Source organism: Agelaius phoeniceus, chromosome 38, assembly GCF_051311805.1.
Source record: "Agelaius phoeniceus isolate bAgePho1 chromosome 38, bAgePho1.hap1, whole genome shotgun sequence".
Classification (NCBI taxonomy): Eukaryota; Metazoa; Chordata; class Aves; order Passeriformes; family Icteridae; genus Agelaius; species Agelaius phoeniceus.
Window position 1 is genome coordinate 1,794,926 of NC_135304.1, and position 19,646 is coordinate 1,814,571.

Consider the following 19,646-nt stretch of genomic DNA (forward strand, 5'->3'; position numbering starts at 1 on the left):
CAAAATACCCCCCAAAATACCCCCCAAAATCTCCTGAATCCCCCCAAATACCCCCCAAAACCCCCCCAAATACCCCCCATATACCCCCCAAACCCCCGAAATGCCCTGAGTCCGCCCAAAACCCCCCCCAAATAACCCCCAAAATACCCCCCAAAATACCCCTAATCCCCCCAAATACCCCCCAAATACTCCCCAAAATAACCCCCAAAATACTCTCCAAAATCCCCTGAATCCGCCTTAAATACTCCCCCCAAATACCCCCCAAAATCTCCTGAATCCCCCCAAATACCCCCCAAAATCCCCCCAAAATACCCCTCAAAATCCCCCTGAATCTGCCCAAAAACCCCCCAACATCCCCCTAAAAACCCCCCAAATTCCCCCCCAAAATCCCCTGAATCCCCCCAAATCCCCCCAAAATCCCCCCAAATGCCTCCCAAAATCCCCTGAATCGTCGCCCAAAACCCCCCCAAATATCCCCCAAAATTCCCCCAAACCTCCCCCAAATATTCCCCTAAATCCCCCCAATCCCCCCAAAACCCCTCCAAATACTCCCCAAAATCCCCTGAATCCCCCCAAAAAACCCCCAAAACCCCCCCAAATACTCCTCAAATCCCCCAGAGCCCCCCAAAACCCCCTGAAATCCTCCTCAAATCCCTTGGAGCCCCCAAATCCCCCAGTCCCCACTCAGATCTCCCAAATTCTCCCCAAATCCCCCCCAAATCCCCGTCAAATCCCCCCCAAATCCTCCCCAAATCCCTCATAGCCCCCCTAAATGCCCCAAATCCCCCCCAAATCCACCCCAAATCCACCTCAAATCTCCCAAATTCCACCAAATCCTCCAAAACCCCCAAATTTTCCTCAAATTCTCCAAATCCCCCAAATCCCCCCCCAAATCCCCCTCAAATCCCCCATAGCCCCCCTAAATGCCCCAAATTCCCTGCAGCCCCCAAATCCACCCCAAATCTCCCCCAAATCTCCCAAATCTCCCCCAAATCCTTCAAAACCCCCAAATTTTCCTCAAATTCTTCAAATCCCCCCCAAATTCCACCAAATCCTCCAAATACCCAAAATCATCCAAATCCCCCCAAATCCCCCCAAATTCCCCCAAATCCCCCAAATTCCCCCAAATTCCCCCAAATCCTCCAAATTTCCCAGAGCCCCTAAATCCCTCAAAATCCACCAAATCCCCCAAAACCCCCAAACCTCCTGCTCCCTACAAAATATTGGGGTCCCCCCGGGGTTTCTGGGGTCCCCCCGGGGTTCCTGGGGTCCCCCTGAGGTTTTTGGGTCCCCCCTGACCTTTGGGGTACCCGGGGGGGTTTTTGGGGTCCCCCTGGTGTTTTTGGGGGTCGCCCTGGGGTTCTTCGGGTTCCCCCGGGGTTTTTGGGGGTCCCTGTGATGTTTGGGGTTCCTGGGGGTTTTTTGGGGTCCTCCTTGACCTTTGGAATCCCCTCGGGATTTTTTGGGTCCCCTCTGGGGTCCCCGGGGGGGTTCTTGGGGTCCCCCCGACCTTTGGAGTCCCCCCCCAATCTTTGGGGTCCCCCCCTGACCTTTGGGGTTCCCGGGGGAGATTTTGGGGGTCCCCCTTGACCTTTGAGTTCCCCCCGGGTTTTTTGGGGTCCCCCTGTGGATTTTGGGGGTCCCCCGGCGGGTTTTGGGGTCTCCCCTTACCCATGGGTTCCCCGGGTGAGTTTTGGGGTTCCCCCGGGTGTTTTTGGGGTCCCCCCTGACCTTTGGGTTCCCCGGGTGTTTTTGGGGTTCCCGGGGTGTTTTTAGGGTCCCCCCTGACCTTTGGGGTTCCCGGGTGGGTTTTGGGGTCCCCCCTGACCTTTGGGGTTCCCGGGGGGGTTTTTTGGGGGTCCCCCCTGACCTTTGAGTTTCCCGGGGGTGTTTTTGGGGTCCCTGCTGACCTTTGGGGTCCCCCCGGTGTTTTTGGGGGTCCCCCCTGACCATTGGGATCCCCGCTGACCTTTGGGGTCCCCGGGGTGTTTTTGGGGTCCCCGCTGACCTTTGGGGTTCCTGGGGTGTTTTTGGGGTCCCGCTGACCTTTGGGGTTCCCCCGGTGTTTTTGGGGTCCCCGCTGACCTTTGGGTTCCCCCGGGTGTTTTTGGGGTCCTCCGGGTGTTTTTGGGGTCCCCCGCTGACCTTTGGGGTTCCTGGGGTGTTTTTGGGGTCCCCGCTGGACCTTTGGGGTCCCCCCGGGTGTTTTTGGGGTCCCCGCTGACCTTTGGGGTTCCTGGGGTGTTTTTGCGGTCCCCGGGTGTTTTTGGGGTTCCCGGTGCGGGTTTTGGGGTCCCGCTGACCTTTGGGGTCCCCCCGGGTGTTTTTGGGGGTCCCCCTGGGTGTTTTTGGGGTCCCCGCTGACCTTTGGGGTCCCCCCGTTGTTTTTGGGGTCCCGCAGCCCCCCCGGGGGCCCGGCCCTGCAGGAGCTGTTCCAGCGCTGCGTCCCCGTCCAGGTGAGCCCCAAACCCGGGGGTCCCCTCCCTCCCCTTTGGGGGGGTCCCTGCAGATTTGGGGGACCCCCCCTGACACCCCCGTGCCCCCCCCAAATCCCCCAGTGCCGCCGCCCGGCCAGCGACGAGGAGCTGCTGCTGGTGCACAGGTGGGAACGGGGGTTGGGGGGGATTGGGGGGGGCTTTGGGGGGATTTGGGGGGAACTGGGGGGATTTGGGGGGATTTGGGGGGTTTGGGGGAGGTTTGAGGGGGTTTGGGGAGCATTTGGGGGGATTTGGGGGGAGGTTTGAGGGATTTGGGGGGGAACTGGGAGGGATTTGGGGGGTTTGGGGGGGGAACTGGGTGGGATTTGGGGGAGGTTTGAGGGGATTTGAGGAGGATTTGGGGGGTTTGGGGGGGATTTGAGGGATTTGGGGGGGGGTTGAGGGGATTTAGGGGGGATTTGGGGGAGGTTTGAAGGATTTGGGGGCATTTGAGGGGGGAAACTGGGAGGGATTTGGGGGGGATTTTGGGGGGTTTGGGGGAGGGTTGAGGGGATTTGGGGGGGATTTGAGGGTGATTTGGAAGACTTAGGGGCATTTAGGGGGGGAACTGGGAGGGATTTGGGGGAGGTTTGAGGGATTTGGGGGGGATTTGGGGAGGATTTGGGGGGTTTGGGGGGGATGTGGGGGCATTTAGGGGAGGAACTGGGGGGATTTGGGGGAGGTTTGGGCGGGGAACTGGGTGGGATTTGGGGGAGGTTTGAGGGGATTTGGGGGGGATTTGGGGGCATTTAGGGGGGAACTGGGGGGATTTGGAGGAGGTTTGAGGGATTTGGGGGCGGAACTGGGAAGGATTTGGGGGCATTTAGGGGAGGGTTGAGGGGATTTGGGGGGTTGGGGAGGGATTTGGGGGGTTTGGGGGAGGGTTGAGGGGGTTTGAGGGGGATTTGGGGGGAATTTGAGGGGATTTGGGGGGGATTTGGGGGGGAACTGGGTGGGATTTGGAGAGGATTAGGGGGGATTTGGGGGAGATTTGGGGGAGGTTTGAGGGGGTTTGGAGGGGATTTGAGGACGATTTGGAAGATTTGGGGGCATTTAAGGGGGGAACTGGAAGGGATTTCGGGGGGATTTGAGGGATTTGGGGGAGGTTTGAGGGGGTTTGGGGGGGATTTGAGGAGGGTTTGAGGGATTTGGGGAGGATTTGGGGGATTTGAGGGATTTGGGGGCATTTAGAGGGGGAACTGGGGGGATTTGGGGGAGGTTTGGGGGTTTTGAGGAGGATTTGGGGGAGGTTTGAAGGGGTTTGGGAAAGATTTAGGGGGGAACTGGGGGGATTTGGGGAGGATTTGGGGAGGATTTCGGGGGTTTGGGGGAGGGTTGAGGGGATTTGGGGGCATTTGAGGGGGGAAACTGGGAAGGATTTGGGGGAGGTTTGAGGGGGTTTAGGGGGGATTTGAGGGCATTTAGGGGGGGAACTGGGTGGGATTTGAGAGGGGTTTGGGGGGGGTTGAGGGGATTTGGGGGCATTTAGGGGGGGAACTGGGGGGGATTTGGGGAGGATTTGAGGGATTTGGGGGGATTTGGGGGGGATTTGAGGGTGATTTGGAAGATTTGGGGGCATTGAGGGGGGGAACTGGGAGGGATTTGGGGGGGATTTGAGAGGGGTTTGAGGGATTTGGGGAGGATTTTGGGGGTTTGGGGGAAGTTTGAGGGATTTGGGGAGGATTTGGGGGCGATTTGGAAGATTGGGGGGCATTTAGGGGGGGGAACGGGGGGATTTGAGGGATTGGGGGGGGTCTGGGGAAGATTTGAGGGGGGGGGATCTAGGGGATTTTGGGAGGATTTGGGTCATCTGGGAGGAGGGGTTGGGATGGATTTGGGGTGCAATTGAGGGGGGGTTTCCAAGGGATTTGGGGGGGATTTGGGGGGATCTCTGAGGGGGATTTGAGGGGAGTTTGAGGGGAGTTTGGGGGGATTTGGGGAGCACTGGGGGTGTCTGGGCGGTTTTGGGGAGTCTCTGTGGGGTTTGGGGAGCCCCGGGGGTCCCCCAGGATTTGGGGGGGGCTCTGGGGACCCCAGGCCGGGCCCTCAGGGTGGGTTTGGGGTCCCCCAGCCCCGCGTTCGTGGCGAAGCTGGAGCCCCCCGAGAGCCCCGGCCCGGTGAGCGCCCCCCGATGGCGGGGTCGGGAGGGGTCCCCAAATCCCTGGGACCACAGCAGGGGGGTCCCCAAATCCCTGAGACCCTCAGGGGGGGTTTGGGGTTGGGAGGGGGTCCCCAAATCTCTGAGACCCCGGGAGGGTTTGGGGTCCCCAAATCCCTGGGACCCTAAGCGGGGGGAAGTCCTCAAATTCCTGAGACCCCTGAGAGAATTTGGGGTCCTGGGGGGGTTCCCCAAATCCCTGAGACCCCAAGGGGGGGGGTCCCCAAATCCCTGAGACCCCAGGAGGGTTGGGGGTCCCCAAATCCCTGAGACCCCTGGGAGAATTTGGGGTCCCCAAATCCTTGAGACCACAGCAGGGGGATCCCCAAATCCCTGAGACCCCTGAGAGGGTTGGGGTCCCCAAATCCCTGAGACCCTGGGAGGGTTTGGGGTCCCCAAATCCCTGAGACCCCCAGGGGGGGATCCCCAAATCCCTGAGACCCCCATGAGGGTCCCCAAATCCCTGAGAACCCAAGGGAGAGTCCCCAAATCCCTGAGACCCCCGAGAGGGTTTGGGGTCCCTTCCCAGCCACCAGGGAACCTCAGGGAGAGGTTTTGGGGTCTCACTGGGGGTTTTGGGGTCCCCCAAACACCTGGGGGGGTCCCTGGGTGGTTTCAGGGTTCTCCTTGAGGTTTTGGGGACCCCTCCCATGGGGGTTTTGGGGTCCCCCTGAGACTGGGTCCTTTCCAGAGGGGGTTTGGGGTCCCCCCTGATTCTGGGCTCCTCCCATGGGGGGTTTTGGGGTCCCTCCCTATTCTGGGTCCGTCTCATGGCGTTTTGGGGTCCCCCTGTGTTTCCCTCTGGGGTTTTGGGATCCCTCCTGTGAGTTTTGGGGTCCCCCATGACTCCAGGTCTCTTCCATGGGGGGTTTTGGGGTCCCTCCTGTGGGTGTTTTGGGGTCCCCCCCATCCCCTCTGTTCCCCTCTGGGGTTTTGGGGTCTTGCCCCCTCCCCTGGGGGGGGGGAAAGGCTCAGGGCATCCCCTGATTTTGGGGTACCCCAGCGGGCTCGAGGCCCCCCTGATTTTTGAGTGCCCCCCCCGATTTGCGGTTCCCCCCCATTATTTTTGGTTCCCCCCTGTTTTGGGGTTCCCCCCCGATTGATGTTGGGGTTCCCCCCCGTTCTGGGGTCCCCCCATTGATGTTGAGGTTCCCCAGGGGCTGTTGGGGTTCCCTCCCCTGTGTTTGGGTTCCCCTCGTTGATGTTGGGGTTCCCTCCCCTGTTTTGGGGTCCCCCCGTAGATGTTGGGGTCCCCCGGTTGATGTTTGGGTTCCCCCCGTTGATGTTGGGGTTCCCTCCCCTGATTTCGGGGTTCCCCCCCCGTTTCGGGGTCCCCCCGTTGATGTTGGGGTCCCCCGGTTGATGTTGGGGTTCCTCCCCTGATTTCGGGGTTCCTCCTGGTTGATGTTGGGGTCCCCCCAGGGGCTGTTGGGGTTCCCTCCCCTGATTTCGGGGTGCCCCCGTTGATGTTGGGGTTCCCCCCTGTTTTGGGGTCCCCCCGCTGATTTCGGGGTCCCCCCGCTGATTTCGGGGTTCCCTGGTTGATGTTGGGGTCCCCCCGCTGATTTCGGGGTCCCCCCGTTGATGTCGGGGTCCCCCCGTTGATTTCGGGGTCCCCCCGCTGATTTCGGGGTCCCCCCGCTGATTTCGGGGTTCCCTGGTTGATGTTGGGGTCCCCCCGCTGATTTCGGGGTCCCCCGGTTGATGTCGGGGTCCCCCCGCTGATTTCGGGGTCCCCCCGCTGATTTCGGGGTCCCCCCGTTGATCTCGGGGTTCCCCCCCGCTGATTTCGGGGTTCCCCCCCGTTGATTTCGGGGTCCCCCCGTTGATTTCGGGGTCCCCCCCCGCTGATTTCGGGGTTCCCCCGGTTGATTTCGGGGTCCCCCCCCGCTGATTTCGGGGTTCCCCCGGTTGATTTCGGGGTCCCCCCGTTGATTTCGGGGTTCCCCCCCCGCTGATTTCGGGGTTCCCCAGGCGCTGTCGGGGCCCCGCGGGGCCGTGGGGGCGGCGCTGGCGCTGCTGGAGGCGGTGCTGGGGGGGGCCCTGCGCAACGGGGCCGCCCTGATCAGGTACGGGGGGGGCAAAAACGGGGTACAGGGGGGGCAAAAACGGGGTACGGGGGGGGAAAAATGGGGTACGGGGGGAGAAATGGGGTACGGGGGGGGAAAAATGGGGTACGGGGGGGCAAAAACGGGGTACGGGGGGGGAATGGGGTACAGGGCGGCCCTGATCAGGTACGGGGGGCAAAAATGGGGTACAGGGGGGGTAAAAATGGGGTATGGGGGGGGGGAAATAGGGTACAGGGGGGAAAATGGGGTACGGGGGGAGGGAAATGGGGTACGGAGGGAAAGGGGTCCGGGGGGGGAATGGGGTACGGGGGGTAAAAATGGGGTACGGGGGGTAAAAATGGGGTACGGGGGGGTAAAAATAGGGTATGGGGGGCCCCTGATCGGGTACAGGGGGGGAAAATGGGGTACGGGGGGGGGCAAAAATGGGGTACAGGGGGGGAAATGGGGTACAGGGGGGCCCTGATCAGGTACGGGGGGGGGAAAATTGGGTATGGGGGGGGAGATTGGGGTACGGGGGGGGGGGGGAACGGGTACGGGGGGGAAAAACGGGGTACGGGGTGGGGGAAACGGGGTACAGGTTCCATAGGGGTCTGTGGGGTTCCACATGGATTCATAGGGGTTCTATGGGGGTCCCACAGGGGTCTGTGGGGTTCCATTGGGGTTTATAGGGATCCATAGGGGTTTATGGGGTTCCATTGGGGTACATAGGGTTCTATAGGGGTCCGTGGGGTCCCCACAGGGGTATATAGAGTTCTATATGGGTCTGTGGGGTTCTATGGGGTTCTATGGGGCTCCATAGGGATCTATGGGGCTCTCTAGGGCTCCCCAGGTGTCCGTGGGGCTCCCTATGGACCCGCAGGGTCTGTGGGGCAAGTAGGGCTCTATAGGGTTCTATAGGGGTCTGTGGGGTTCTATGGGGTTCCATAGGGCTCTATAGGGATCCACAGGGGTCCATGGGGTTCCATTGGGGTCCATGGGGTTCCATAGGGCTCTATAGGGTTCCACAGGTGTCCGTGGGGCATATAGGGTTCTATAGGGCTCTCTAGGGCTCTCTAGGGCTCCCCAGGTGTCTGTGGGGCTCCCCATGGACCCCCAGGGTCTGTGGGGTCCCACAGGGGTATATAGGGTTCTATAGGGTTCCATAGGGGTCTATAGGGCTCCCCAGGTGTCCGTGGGGCTCCCTATGGACCCGCAGGGTCTGTGGGGTATGTAGGGCTCTATAGGGTTCCATAGGGATCTATGGGGCTCTCTAGGGCTCCCCAGGTGTCCGTGGGGCTCCCTATGGACCCGCAGGGTCTATGGGGTTCCATAGGGTTCTATAGGGTTCTATAGGGCTCTATAGGGCTCTATGGGGCTCTCTAGGGCTCCCCAGGTGTCCGTGGGGCTCCCCATGGACCCCCAGGGTCTGTGGGGTCCCACAGGGTTCTATAGGGTTCTATAGGGTTCCATAGGGGTCTATGGGGCTCTCTAGGGCTCCCCAGGTGTCCGTGGGGCTCCCCATGGACCCCCAGGGTCTCTCCGGTGTCTCCGCAGCCCCCAGGACCCCCAGGACCCCCCCCAGCCCGCGGCCGTGGCCGCCCGGGTGGCGCAGAAACAGCTGGGGGTGCAGCGGTGAGGGGGCAATAACAACGGGGGGGCAATAACAGCTGGGGGCAATAACACAGGAGGGGCAATAACAGCTGGGGGTGCAGCGGTGAGGGGGCAATAACAACGGGGGGGCAATAATGGGGGGGGCAATAACAACGGGGGGGGCAATAACGGGCGGGGCAATAACAGCTGGGGGTGCAGCGGTGAGGGGGCAATAACAACGGGGGGGCAACAACAACGGGGGGGGCAACAACAACGGGGGGGCAACAATGGGGGGGCAATAACGACGAGGGGCAACAACACTGGGGGGGGCAATAACGGGGGGGCAACAACACTGGGGGGGCAATAACACTGGGGGGGGCAATAACAGCAGGGGAGGGCAATAACAGCGGGGGGGGCAACAACACTGGGGGGGGCAACAACGGGGGGGCAATAACGGGGGGGCAACAACGAGGGAGGGGCAACAATGGGGGAGGGGCAACAACGGGGGGGGCAACAATGGGGTGTTGGGGTGGTTTTGGGATGTTTGGGGTTTTTGGGGTGGTTTTGGGATTTTTGGGTTGTTTGGGGTGGTTTTGGGGTGGTTTTTTTGGGTATTTGGGGTGTCTGGGGGGTATTTGGGGTGATTTTGGGGTGTTTTGGGGTGTTTTTGGGGTGTCTGGGGGTATTTGGGGTCCCAGCCCTGCCCTCCCCAGGGTCCTGATCGTGGACTGGAGCCCCCGGCCCGGGCGGAGCCTGGCCCGGATCTTCCAGGAGGACCCCAGGTGGGTACTGGGGATACTGGGAGCACTGGGGGGACAGACTGGGAGCACTGGGGGGACAAACTGGGAGCACTGGGGGGACAGACTGGGAGCACTGGGGCCATACTGGGAACACTGGGGGGACAAACTGGGAGCACTGGGGCCATACTGGGAGCACTGGGGGGGCAAACACTGGGAGCACTGGGGGGACAGACTGGGAGCACTGGGGGGACAAACTGGGAGCCATACTGGGAGCACTGGGGCCATACTGGGAGCACTGGAGCCATACTGGGCTGTCCCCCAGGCTCTCTCCCCTTCCCCAGCATTCTGTACTGGGGGTCCTGGTCCATACCAGTTCGTACTGGTCCATACTGGTTTATACTGGTCCATACCGGTCTATACTGGTCTGTTCTGGTCCATACTGGTGTATACTGCTCCGTACCAGTGTCTACTGGTCCATACTAGTCCATACTGGTCCATACTGGTCGGTACTGGTCCATACTGGTCCATAGCAGTCTATACTGGTCCGTACTGGTCCATAGTGGTCTATACTGGTCTGTACCAGCCCATACTGGCCCATACTGGCCCATTCTCGTCCATACTGGTCCGTACTGGTCTGTACCAGCCCATACTGGTCCGTACTGGTCTATACTGGTTCGTACCAGTCCATACTGGTCTGTACTGGCCTATACCGGTCCGTACCAGTCCGTACTGCTCCATACTGGTCCATAGCAGTCTATACCGGTCCATACTGGTCCGTACTGGTCTGTACCGGCCCATACTGGTCCATACCGGTCCATACCAGTCTATACTGGTCCGTACCGGTCCGTACTGGTTCATACCGGTCCATACTGGTCCATACTGGTCTGTACCAGCCCATACTGGTCTGTACCAGCCCATACTGGTCCATACTGGTCTCTCCCCAGTGTTCTGTACTTTGGGGCCCAGCGGGGCCGGGAGCCCCCCCCGAGCGCCGGGGACGGCCCTGGAGAGGGGTTCAGTGTGGAGCTGCAATGGGAACAGGTATGGGGGATCTATAGGGGTTATATAGGGGATCTATGGGGGTTATATAGGGGATGGAGAGGGGTTCAGTGTGGAGCTGCAATGGGAACAGGTATGGGGGATCTATGGGGGATCTATGGGGGATCTATAGGGGATCTATGGGGGATGGAGAGGGGTTCAGTGTGGAGCTGCAATGGGAACAGGTATGGATTGTATAGGGGATCTATGGGGGATCTATAGGGGATCTATAGGGGATGGAGAGGGGTTCAGTGTGGAGCTGCACTGGGAACAGGTATGGATTGTATAGGGGATCTATGGGGGATCTATGGGGGATCTATGGGGGATGGAGAGGGGTTCAGTGTGGAGCTGCAATGGGAACAGGTATGGGGGATCTATAGGGGTTCTATAGGGGATCTATAGGGGATGGAGAGGGGATCTATGGGGGATCTATGGGGGATCCATAGGGGATGGAGAGGGGTTCAGTGTGGAGCTGCAATGGGAACAGGTATGGGGGATCTATAGGGGATGGAGAGGGGATCTATGGGGGATCTATGGGGGATCCATAGGGGATGGAGAGGGGTTCAGTGTGGAGCTGCACTGGGAACAGGTATGGGGATCCATAGGGGATCTATAGGGGATCTATAGGGGATCAATGGGGGATCTATAGGGGATCTGTGGGGGTCTGTAGGAGTTCTTTAGAGGATCTATAGGGGATATGTATGGAAGAGGTTCACCATGGAGCTCTGCTGGGAACAGGTGCCTGTGGATCCTATAGGGGATCCTATAGGGGATCCTATAGGGGATCCTATAGGGGTTACATAGGGGTTCAGCATGGAGCTGCACGGGGAGCAGGTACCTATGGGGTCTATAGGAGATGTGGGGCAGGTTACAGGGGCCTTATCGGAGCCCTGTAGGGCCCTATAGTTACAGATTACGGGGTTATAGGGGCTGGGGCTATAGGGGCAGGTGACAGGCCTATAGGGGCAGGTGACAGGCCTATAGGGACAGGCCTATAGGGACAGGTTATGGGGTTATGGGGCTATAGGGGCAGGGCTATAGGGGCAGGTTACGGGGCTATAGGGCCAGGGGCTATAGGGACAGGTTATAGGGCTATAGGGACAGGGCTATAGGGACAGGTTATGGGGCTGTAGGGGCCGGGGCTATAGGGGCCGGGGCTATAGGGGCAGGTTACAGGGCTATAGGGACAGGTTATGGGGCTGTAGGGACAGGTTATGGGGCTGTAGGGGCCAGGGGCTATAGGGACAGGTTATGGGGCTATAGGGCCAGGGCTATAGGGGCAGGGCTATAGGAGCAGGTCATGGGGCTATAGGGGCAGGTTATAGGGCTATGGGGTTTGGGGGGTTTAAAGGGGATATAGAAGACAGGGAAGAGCTGTTGGGGTGTGGAGCTATGGAGGATATAGGGGCTATAGGGAATGGGGGGGCTATAGGGGGTTATAGGGGTGGGGGGGGTATAGGGGATTATGGGGGGGCTATATGGGGTTATAGGGGTGGGGGGCTATAGGGGGTATAGGGGTGGGGGGCTATAGGGGATTATGGGGGGTTATGGGGGGGCTATATAGGGTTATTGGGGTGGGGGGCTATAAGGGGTTATGGGGGGGCTATATGGGGTTATAGGGTTATAGGGGATTATGGGGGGCTCTATGGGGTTATAGGGTTATAGGGGCTATAGGAGATTATGGGGGGGCTCTATGGGGTTATAGGGGTGGGGGGCTATAGGGGATTATGGGGGGCAGTATGGGGTTATAGGGGTGGGGGCTATAGGGGATTATGGGGGGCTCTATGGGGTTATAGGGGTGGGGGCTATAGGGGATTATGGGGGGCTGTATGGGGTTATAGGGGCTATAGGGGATTGTCCACAGGACTCTCCTGAGCTCTTTAGGGCCCTCAGCAGGTCTGTAGGGGCTTATAGGGTTCCTAGGGGTCCATAGGGTCCCCAGGGGCTCTATAGGGGTCTGTAGGGCTCCCTAGGATCCCCATAGGCTCTGTAGGGTACCCAGGGGCTCTATAGGGGTCTGTAGGGCTCCCTAGGATCCCCATAGGCTCTGTAGGGTCCCCAGGGGCTCTATAGGGTCCTGGTGTCCCCAGGGGGTCCCTAGGGCTCTCTAGGGTCCCCATAGGGTCTACAGGGTCCCCATAGGCTCTCTAGGGTCCCCATAGGGGTGCCCGTAGGGTCCCACAGGCTCCGTGTGGTCCCGTGTTGTCCCCAGGCCGCTGTCACCGATGGCGATTTCGCCGCCGCCGCCTTCCAGCTCCTGCTGCCCATAGCCCTGCAGGTGGGGCACGGGGTGGGGCTGGGGGCCCTGGGGGGTTTGGGGGCCCTGTGGGGTTTTGGGGTCCCTCCTTGGGGTTGGGGTCCCTCCCTGGGACAGGGGTCCCTCCTCAGGTTTGGGGTCCCTCCTTGGGACAGGGGTCCCTCCTCGGGGCTGGGGTCCCTCCTCGGGGCTGGGGTCCCTCTTTGGGGTTTGGGCGCCCTGTGGGGTTTGGGGTCCCTCCTTGGGACAGGGGTCCCTCCTCGGGTTTGGGGTCCCTCCTTGGGGCTGGGGTCCCTCCTTGGGGCAGGGGTCCCTCCTTGGGGCTGGGGTCCCTCCTCAGGTTTGGGGTCCCTCCTTGGGACAGGGGTCCCTCCTTGGGGCTGGGGTCCCTCCTTGGGGCAGGGGTCCCTCCTTGGGGTTTGACTTTGGGGTTCCTCCTTGGGGTTTGGGATCCCTCCTCGGGTTTGGGGTCCCTCCTTGGGGCAGGGGTCCCTGGGTGCGACTTTGGGGTCAGTGGGTGTGGGGACCCCGGGTGGGTTTGGGGTCTTTGTGGGTTTGGGGTCCCTGTGGGGTTTTGGGGTCCCTGCAGGTTTGGGGTCCCTGTAGGGTTTTGGGGGTCCCTGTAGGTTTAGGGTCCCATCCCCTGACCCCATGAGTTTGGGGTCCCTGTGGGTTTGAGATCCCTGTGTGGGTTTGGGGTCTGTGGGCGGGTTTGGGGTCTGTGGGTTTTGGGGTCCCTGCAGGTTTGGGGTCCCATCCCCTGACCCCATGGGTTTGGGGTCCCTGTGGGTTTGAGATCCCTGTGTGGGTTTGGGGTCTGTGGGCGGGTTTGGGGTCCCTGTGGGGTTTTGGGGTCCCTGCAGGTTTGGGGTCCCATCCCCTGACCCCATGGGTTTGGGGTCCCTGTGGGTTTGGGGTCCCTGTGGGGTTTTGGGGTCCCTGCAGGTTTGGGGTCCCATCCCCTGACCCCATGGATTTGGGGTCCCTGTGGGTTTGGGGTCCCTGGTGGGGGGGTTTGTGGTCTGTCGGCGGGTTTGGGGTCCTTGTGGAGATTGTGGGGTCCCTGTGGGGATTTGGGGTCCCTGTGTGGGTTTGGTGTCCCTGCAGGTTTGGGGTCCCATTGGGGATTGAGGTCCCTTTGTTTGGGTTTGGAGCCCCTGTGCAGGTTTGGGGTCTGGGTTTGGGGTCCCTGTTGGGATTTGGGGTCCCTGCAGGTTTGGGGTCCCATTCCCCTGACCCTGTGGGTTTGGGGTCCCTGTGAGGGTTTGGGGTCCCTGTGGTTTTGTGGTTCCTGTGGGCTTGGGGTTCCTGTTGGGGGATTTTGGGGTCTGTGTGGGGTTTTGGGGTCCCATCCCCTGGCCCCGTGGGTTTGGGGTCTGCGTGGGGTTTTGGGGTCCCATCTGACCCCGTGGTGTCCCCTCAGTTCCAGCCCCAGCTCGTCCTGGTCGAGGCTTCGCTGGAGGATTTGGGGGTACGGGGGGGATTTGGGGATTTGGGGGTATGGGGGGGATTTGGGGGTATGGGGGTACGGGGGGGATTTGGGGGTACGGGGAGGATTTGGGGATTTGGGGGTATGGGGGGGATTTGGGGGTATGGGGGGGGGGGTCTCAGAGGGGTTTGTGGGGTCTGGGGGGGGGTGGGGGTTTATGGGGTGCTGGGGGGGCTCTGGGGGGGTCTCAAAGCCCCCTGGTGCTGCCAGGGGTCTCTGGGAGGGTCTCTGGGGTGTTCTGGGGTCTCTCTGGGTTTCTGTGGGGTCTCTGGGTCTCTGTGGGGTCTCTATGGGATCTCTGTGGGGTCTCTGTAGGGGCTCTATGGGATCTCTGTGGGGTCTCTGGGTTTCTATGAGGTCTCTGTGGGGGCTCTGGGTTTCTGTGGGGTCTCTGTGTCTCTGTGGGGTCTCTCTGGGTCTCTATGAGGTCTCTGTGGGGTCTCTGTGGGGTCTCTGGGTCTCTATGAGGTCTCTGTAGGGGCTCTCTGGGTCTCTGTGGGGTCTCTATAGGGTCTGTAACACCCCCACACCCAGGGCTCCCTGGGGGTCTCTGGGGCTCTTTAGGGTCCCTATAGTGTCTCTGTAGGGTCTCTATAGGGTCTCTGGTCTGTGTAGGGTGCCCTGGGGGTCTCTATAGGGTCCCTATAGGGTCTCTATAGGGTCTCTGATCCCTATAGGGTGCCCTGGGGGTCTCTATAGGGTCTCTATAGGGTCTCCATAGGCTCTCTGGTCCCACAGGGTGCCCTGGGGTTCTCTATAGGATCTCTATAGGGTCCCTATAGGCTCTCTGGTCCCACAGGGTGCCCTGGGCGTGTCTGTAGGGTCTCTATAGGGTCCCTATAGGGTCGCTATAGGCTCTCTGGTCCCGCAGGGTGCCCTGGGGGTCTCTATAGGGTCCCTATAGGGTCTCTATGGGCTCTCTGGCCCCACAGGGTGCCCTGGGGGTCTCTCTAGGGTCTCTATAGGGTCCCTATAGGCTCTCTGGCCCCACAGGGTGCCCTGGGGGTCTCTATAGGGTCTCTATAGGGTCCCTATAGGGTCTCTGATCCCCACAGGGTGCCCTGGGGGTCTCTATAGGGTCTCTATAGGGTCCCTATAGGCTCTCTGGCCCCACAGGGTGCCCTGGGGGTCTCTATAGGGTCTCTATAGGGTCCCTATAGGCTCTCTGGTCCCACAGGGTTCCCTGGGGGTTTCTATAGGGTCTCTATAGGGTCTCTATAGGGTCTCTATAGGGTCTCCATAGGCTCTCTGGCCCCACAGGGTGCCCTGGGCGTGTCCCCAGCCGGGTTCTCTCTGCTCACTCACCTGCTCTCGGCCCTGGGCCGGGGGCGGCTGCTGCTGCTGCTGCAGGTACGGGGGATATGGGGGATGTATGGGGGATATAGGGGGGTATGGGGGATGTATGGGGGATATAGGGGGGTATAGGGGATGTATGGGGGATGTATGGGGGGTATAGGGGATGTATGGGGGATATAGGGGGGATGTATGGGGGATGTATGGGGGATGTATGGGGGATATAGGGGGATGTATAGGGGATGTATGGGGGATATAGGGTGAATGGGGGGTATGGGGGATATAAGGGATATAGGGGATGTATAGGGGATGTATTGGGGATAGAGGAGATGTATGGGGGTATAGGGGATGTATGGGGGATATAGGGGGAAGTATGGGGCATATAGGGGATGTATAGGGGATGTATAGGGGATACAGGGGATGTATAGGGGATGTATGGGGGATATAGGGTGAATGGGGGGTATGGGGGATATAGGGGGCGTATGGGGGTTATGGGGGGATATAGGGGGTATTGGGGTGTGGAGGGATATGGGGGTATAGGGGGGTGTGGGGGATGTATAGGGGATAGAGAGGAATGTGGGGGATAATGAGTATGGGGGATACAGGGGATATAGGGGATGTGTAGGGGTATAGGGGGTGTGGAGGATATATGGGGGATAGAGGAATGTGGAGGATAAAGGAGTACGGGGGATACAGGGGATATAGGGGATGTGTAGGGGTATAGGGGGTGTGGAGGATATATGGGGGATAGAGGAATGTGGAGGATAAAGGAGTACGGGGGATACAGGGGATATAGGGGATGTACAGGGGTATAGGGGGTGTGGAGGATATATGGGGGATAGAGGAATGTGGAGGATAAAGGAGTACGGGGGATACAGGGGATATAGGGGATGTACAGGGGTATAGGGGGTGTGGAGGATATATGGGGGATAGAGGGAATGTGGAGGGTGTAGGAGTATGGGGGATATAGGGAATGTATAGGGGGTGTGGAGGATATATAGGGGATGGAGGGAATGTGGAGGGTGTAGGAGTATGGGGGATATAGGGGATATAGGGGATACAGGGGATGTACAGGGGTATAGGGGGTGTAGAGGATATATAGGGGATGGAGGGAATGTGGAGGGTGTAGGAGTGTGGGGCACAGAGCAGATATAGGGGATGTGTAGGGGTATGGGGATACAGAGGATGGAGGGAGTGTGGGGGATAGAGGGACTATGGGAACTAGAGGGGTAGGGGGATTATGGGGGCTGTATGGGATGTGGGGTAAGGGGGATATAGGGCTATAGGGGATATGGGGTAAGGGGGATATAGGGCTATAGGGGCCATAGGGGCAGGGGCTGTATGGGATGTGGGGTAAGGGGGATATAGGGCTATAGGGGATATGGGGTATGGGGGATATAGGGCTATAGGGGCCATAGGGGCAGGGGCTGTAGGGGATGTGGGGTAAGGGGGATATAGGGCTATAGGGGATATGGGGCTGTAGGGCTATAGGGGCTGTAGGGCTATAGGGGCTGTAGGGCTATAGGGTATGGGGGCTATAGGGGCTGTAGGGCTATAGGGGCTATAGGGGCTGCAGGGGCTGTAGGGGATGTGGGGGTAAGGGGGCTGTAGGGGCTATGGGACTAGGGGGCTGTAGGGCTATAGGGGCTATAGGGGTATAGAGTATGGGGGCTGTAGGGGCTGTAGGGATATAGGGGCTATAGGGGTATAGGGTATGGGGGCTATAGGGGTATAGGGTATGGGGGCTATAGGGGCTGTAGGGATATAGGGGCTATAGGGGCTGTAGGGATATAGGGTATGGGGGCTATAGGGGCTATAGGGATATAGGGTATGGGGGCTATAGGGGCTGTAGGGATATAGGGTATGGGGGCTATAGGGGCTGTAGGGATATAGGGGCTATAGGGGCAGGGGCTGTAGGGGATGTGGGGGTAAGGGGGCTATAGGGGCTATGGGACTAGGGGGCTCTAGGGGTATGGAGGTTATAGGGGTATAGGGTATGGGAGCTATAGGGGCTATAGAGGTATAGGGTATGAGGGCCATAGGGGCAGGGGCTATAGGGGATGTGGGGTAAGGGGGCTATAGGGGCTATCAGAGTATAGGGTATGGGGGCTGTAGGGCTATAGGGGCTATAGGGTATGGGGGCTGTAGGGGCTATAGGGGCTATAGGGGCCATGGGACCAGGGGGCTATAGGAGTGGGCCCTAGAGAGATTTGGGGCTCTAGGGGCGGGGCCTATAGGGTGCCTAGGGCTATAGGGCTGTAGGGGTTATAGGGGATGTGTGGGGTATTTGGAGGCTGCTTTGGGGGCTGCTTGGGCAGTTTTGGGGCTGTTTAGGGGCTCTTTTTGGGGCTGCTTGTTTTGGGGCTGTTTTGGGGCACTGTTTGTTTTGGGGGGCTGATTTTGGGGAGGCTGTTTTTGGGGGGCTGTTTGCTTTCAGGGGGGCTGGTTTTGGTGCCTGTTTTGGGGGGCTGTTTGTTTTGGGGGTCTGTTTTGGGGGGCTGTTTTTGAGGGGGCTGTTTTGGGGGGCTGTTTGTTTTTGGGGGGCTGTTTGTTTTGGGGGGCTGTTTGTTTTGGGGGGCTGTTTGTTTTTGGGGGGCTGTTTCTTTTAGGGGTGCTGTTTTTGGAGGGCTGTTTTGGGGTGCTGTTTTTGGGGGCTGTTTCTTTTAGGGGTGCTGTTTTTGGGGTGCTGTTTGTTTCAGGGGTGCTGGTTTTGGGGTGCTGTTTCTTTTAGGGGTGCTGTTTTTGGGGGGCTGTTTGTTTCGGGGGTGCTGGTTTTGGGGTGCTGTTTCTTTTAGGGGTGCTGTTTTTGGGGGGCTGTTTGTTTCGGGGGTGCTGGTTTTGGGGTGCTGTTTGTTTCGGGGGTGCTGTTTTTGGAGGGCTGTTTAGGGGTGCTGTTTTTGGGGGGCTGTTTGTTTCAGGGGTGCTGTTTTTGGAGGGCTGTTTTGGGGTGCTGTTTTTGGGGTGCTGTTTCTTTTAGGGGTGCTGTTTTTGGGGTGCTGTTTTTGGAGGGCTGTTTAGGGGTGCTGTTTTTGGGGTGCTGTTTCTTTCAGGGGTGCTGTTTTTGGAGGGCTGTTTAGGAGTGCTGTTTTTGGGGGGCTGTTTCTTTTAGGGGTGCTGGTTTTGGGGTGCTGTTAGTTTTCGGGGGTGCTGTTTTTGGAGGGCTGTTTTGGGGGGCTGTTTGTTTTGGGGGGCTGTTTTTGGAGGGCTGTTTCTGGGGGGCTGTTTCTTTTAGGGGTGCTGTTTTTGGGGGGCTGTTTCTTTTAGGGGTGCTGTTTTTGGAGGGCTGTTTTGGGGGGCTGTGTGTTTTGGGGGGCTGTTTCTTTTAGGGGTGCTGTTAGTTTGGGGGGCTGTTTCTTTTAGGGGTGCTGTTTTTGGGGTGCTGTTTATTTTGGGGTGCTGTTTTTGGGGGGCTGTTTCTTTTGGGGTGCTGTTTTTGGGGGGCTGTTTCTTTTAGGGGTGCTGTTTTTGGAGGGCTGTTTTGGGGGCCTGTTTTTGGGGGGCTGTTTCTTTTAGGGGTGCTGTTTGTTTTGGGGGGCTGTTTCTTTTAGGGGTGCTGTTTTTGGGGGGCTGTTTCTTTTGGGGGTGCTGTTTTTGGGGGGCTGTTTCTTTTAGGGGTGCTGTTAGTTTGGGGGGGGCCCCGTGCCCGCCCCGTGCCGGGGGCTCCGTGGGCCCCCCCTGACCCCCCTCTCCGCAGGGGGGGCCGGATTTGGGGGCGTCCCCGGGGGGGGTGGGGGCCGTGCTGCGGACCCTGCTGGGGGACCCCGGGGACCCCCTCGGGCCCATCGCCCCCACCCCCAGGTGAGGGGGCTCAGGGGGGAGGTTTGGGGGGATTGGGGGGTCCTGGGGGGGTTTGGGGTGCTGGGGGGGTTTAGGGGGTCTGGGGATTATTTGGGGGCACCTGGGGGGTTGGAGGCCTTGGGGAGCTGTTTGGGGTGCTGGGGGTATGGGGGGGGATTTGGGGGGGCTCAGGGGGGTCCAAGGGGTGCTGGGGGCAGTTTGGGGGTGCCCCCAGCGCCCCAAAAGCTCCGTGTGCCCCCCACCCCAGCGGCCTGGCCAGCATTGCCCGCACGCTGAGCGTCCAGCAGCGCTACTGGGGCTGCCTGCAGAGCTTCGGTGAGGGGAACCCCAAAATCCCGGGGGCACCCCGAGATCCCACAGGGACCCTGAAATCCCGGGGTGGACCCAAAATCCCACAGGGACCCTGAAATCCCGGGGGGCCCCAAAATCCCGCAGGGACACCTCAAAATCCCAAAGGGGCGCCCAGGAATCTGAGGGGGCACCCCGAAATCCCAAAGCGACCCCCCCAAATTCCACAGGGACCCCGAAATCCCGGGGGGGGCTGAAATCTGAGGGAGGACCCCAAAATCCCACAGGAACACCCGAAATGCCAAGGGGACCCCGAAATCCTGCAGGGGCAACCCGAAATCCCACATGGGCACTCCGAAATCCCACACGGGCACCCCAAAATCCCAAAGGGACTCCAAAATCCGAGGGGACTTCAAAATCCCAAAGGCACACCCCGAAATCCCACAGGCACACCCCAAAATCTCGGGGGC

General features: G+C 59.9%; 1 protein-coding gene across 1 annotated transcript in view; it reads left to right on the plus strand.

The window, feature by feature from the left end:
- HDAC6 (histone deacetylase 6) overlaps nt 1-19,646 on the plus strand; it is a 38,573-nt gene that overhangs the window by 3,085 nt on the left and 15,842 nt on the right. Inside the window, exons 5-15 of the mRNA XM_077172444.1 lie at nt 2,402-2,602; nt 4,549-4,594; nt 6,610-6,704; nt 8,238-8,315; nt 8,987-9,055; nt 9,958-10,054; nt 12,264-12,329; nt 13,732-13,779; nt 15,058-15,147; nt 18,785-18,888; nt 19,136-19,203. Of these exons, the coding sequence (XP_077028559.1) occupies nt 2,402-2,602; nt 4,549-4,594; nt 6,610-6,704; nt 8,238-8,315; nt 8,987-9,055; nt 9,958-10,054; nt 12,264-12,329; nt 13,732-13,779; nt 15,058-15,147; nt 18,785-18,888; nt 19,136-19,203 (962 nt within the window). The remainder of the gene's footprint in view (nt 1-2,401; nt 2,603-4,548; nt 4,595-6,609; nt 6,705-8,237; nt 8,316-8,986; nt 9,056-9,957; nt 10,055-12,263; nt 12,330-13,731; nt 13,780-15,057; nt 15,148-18,784; nt 18,889-19,135; nt 19,204-19,646) is intronic.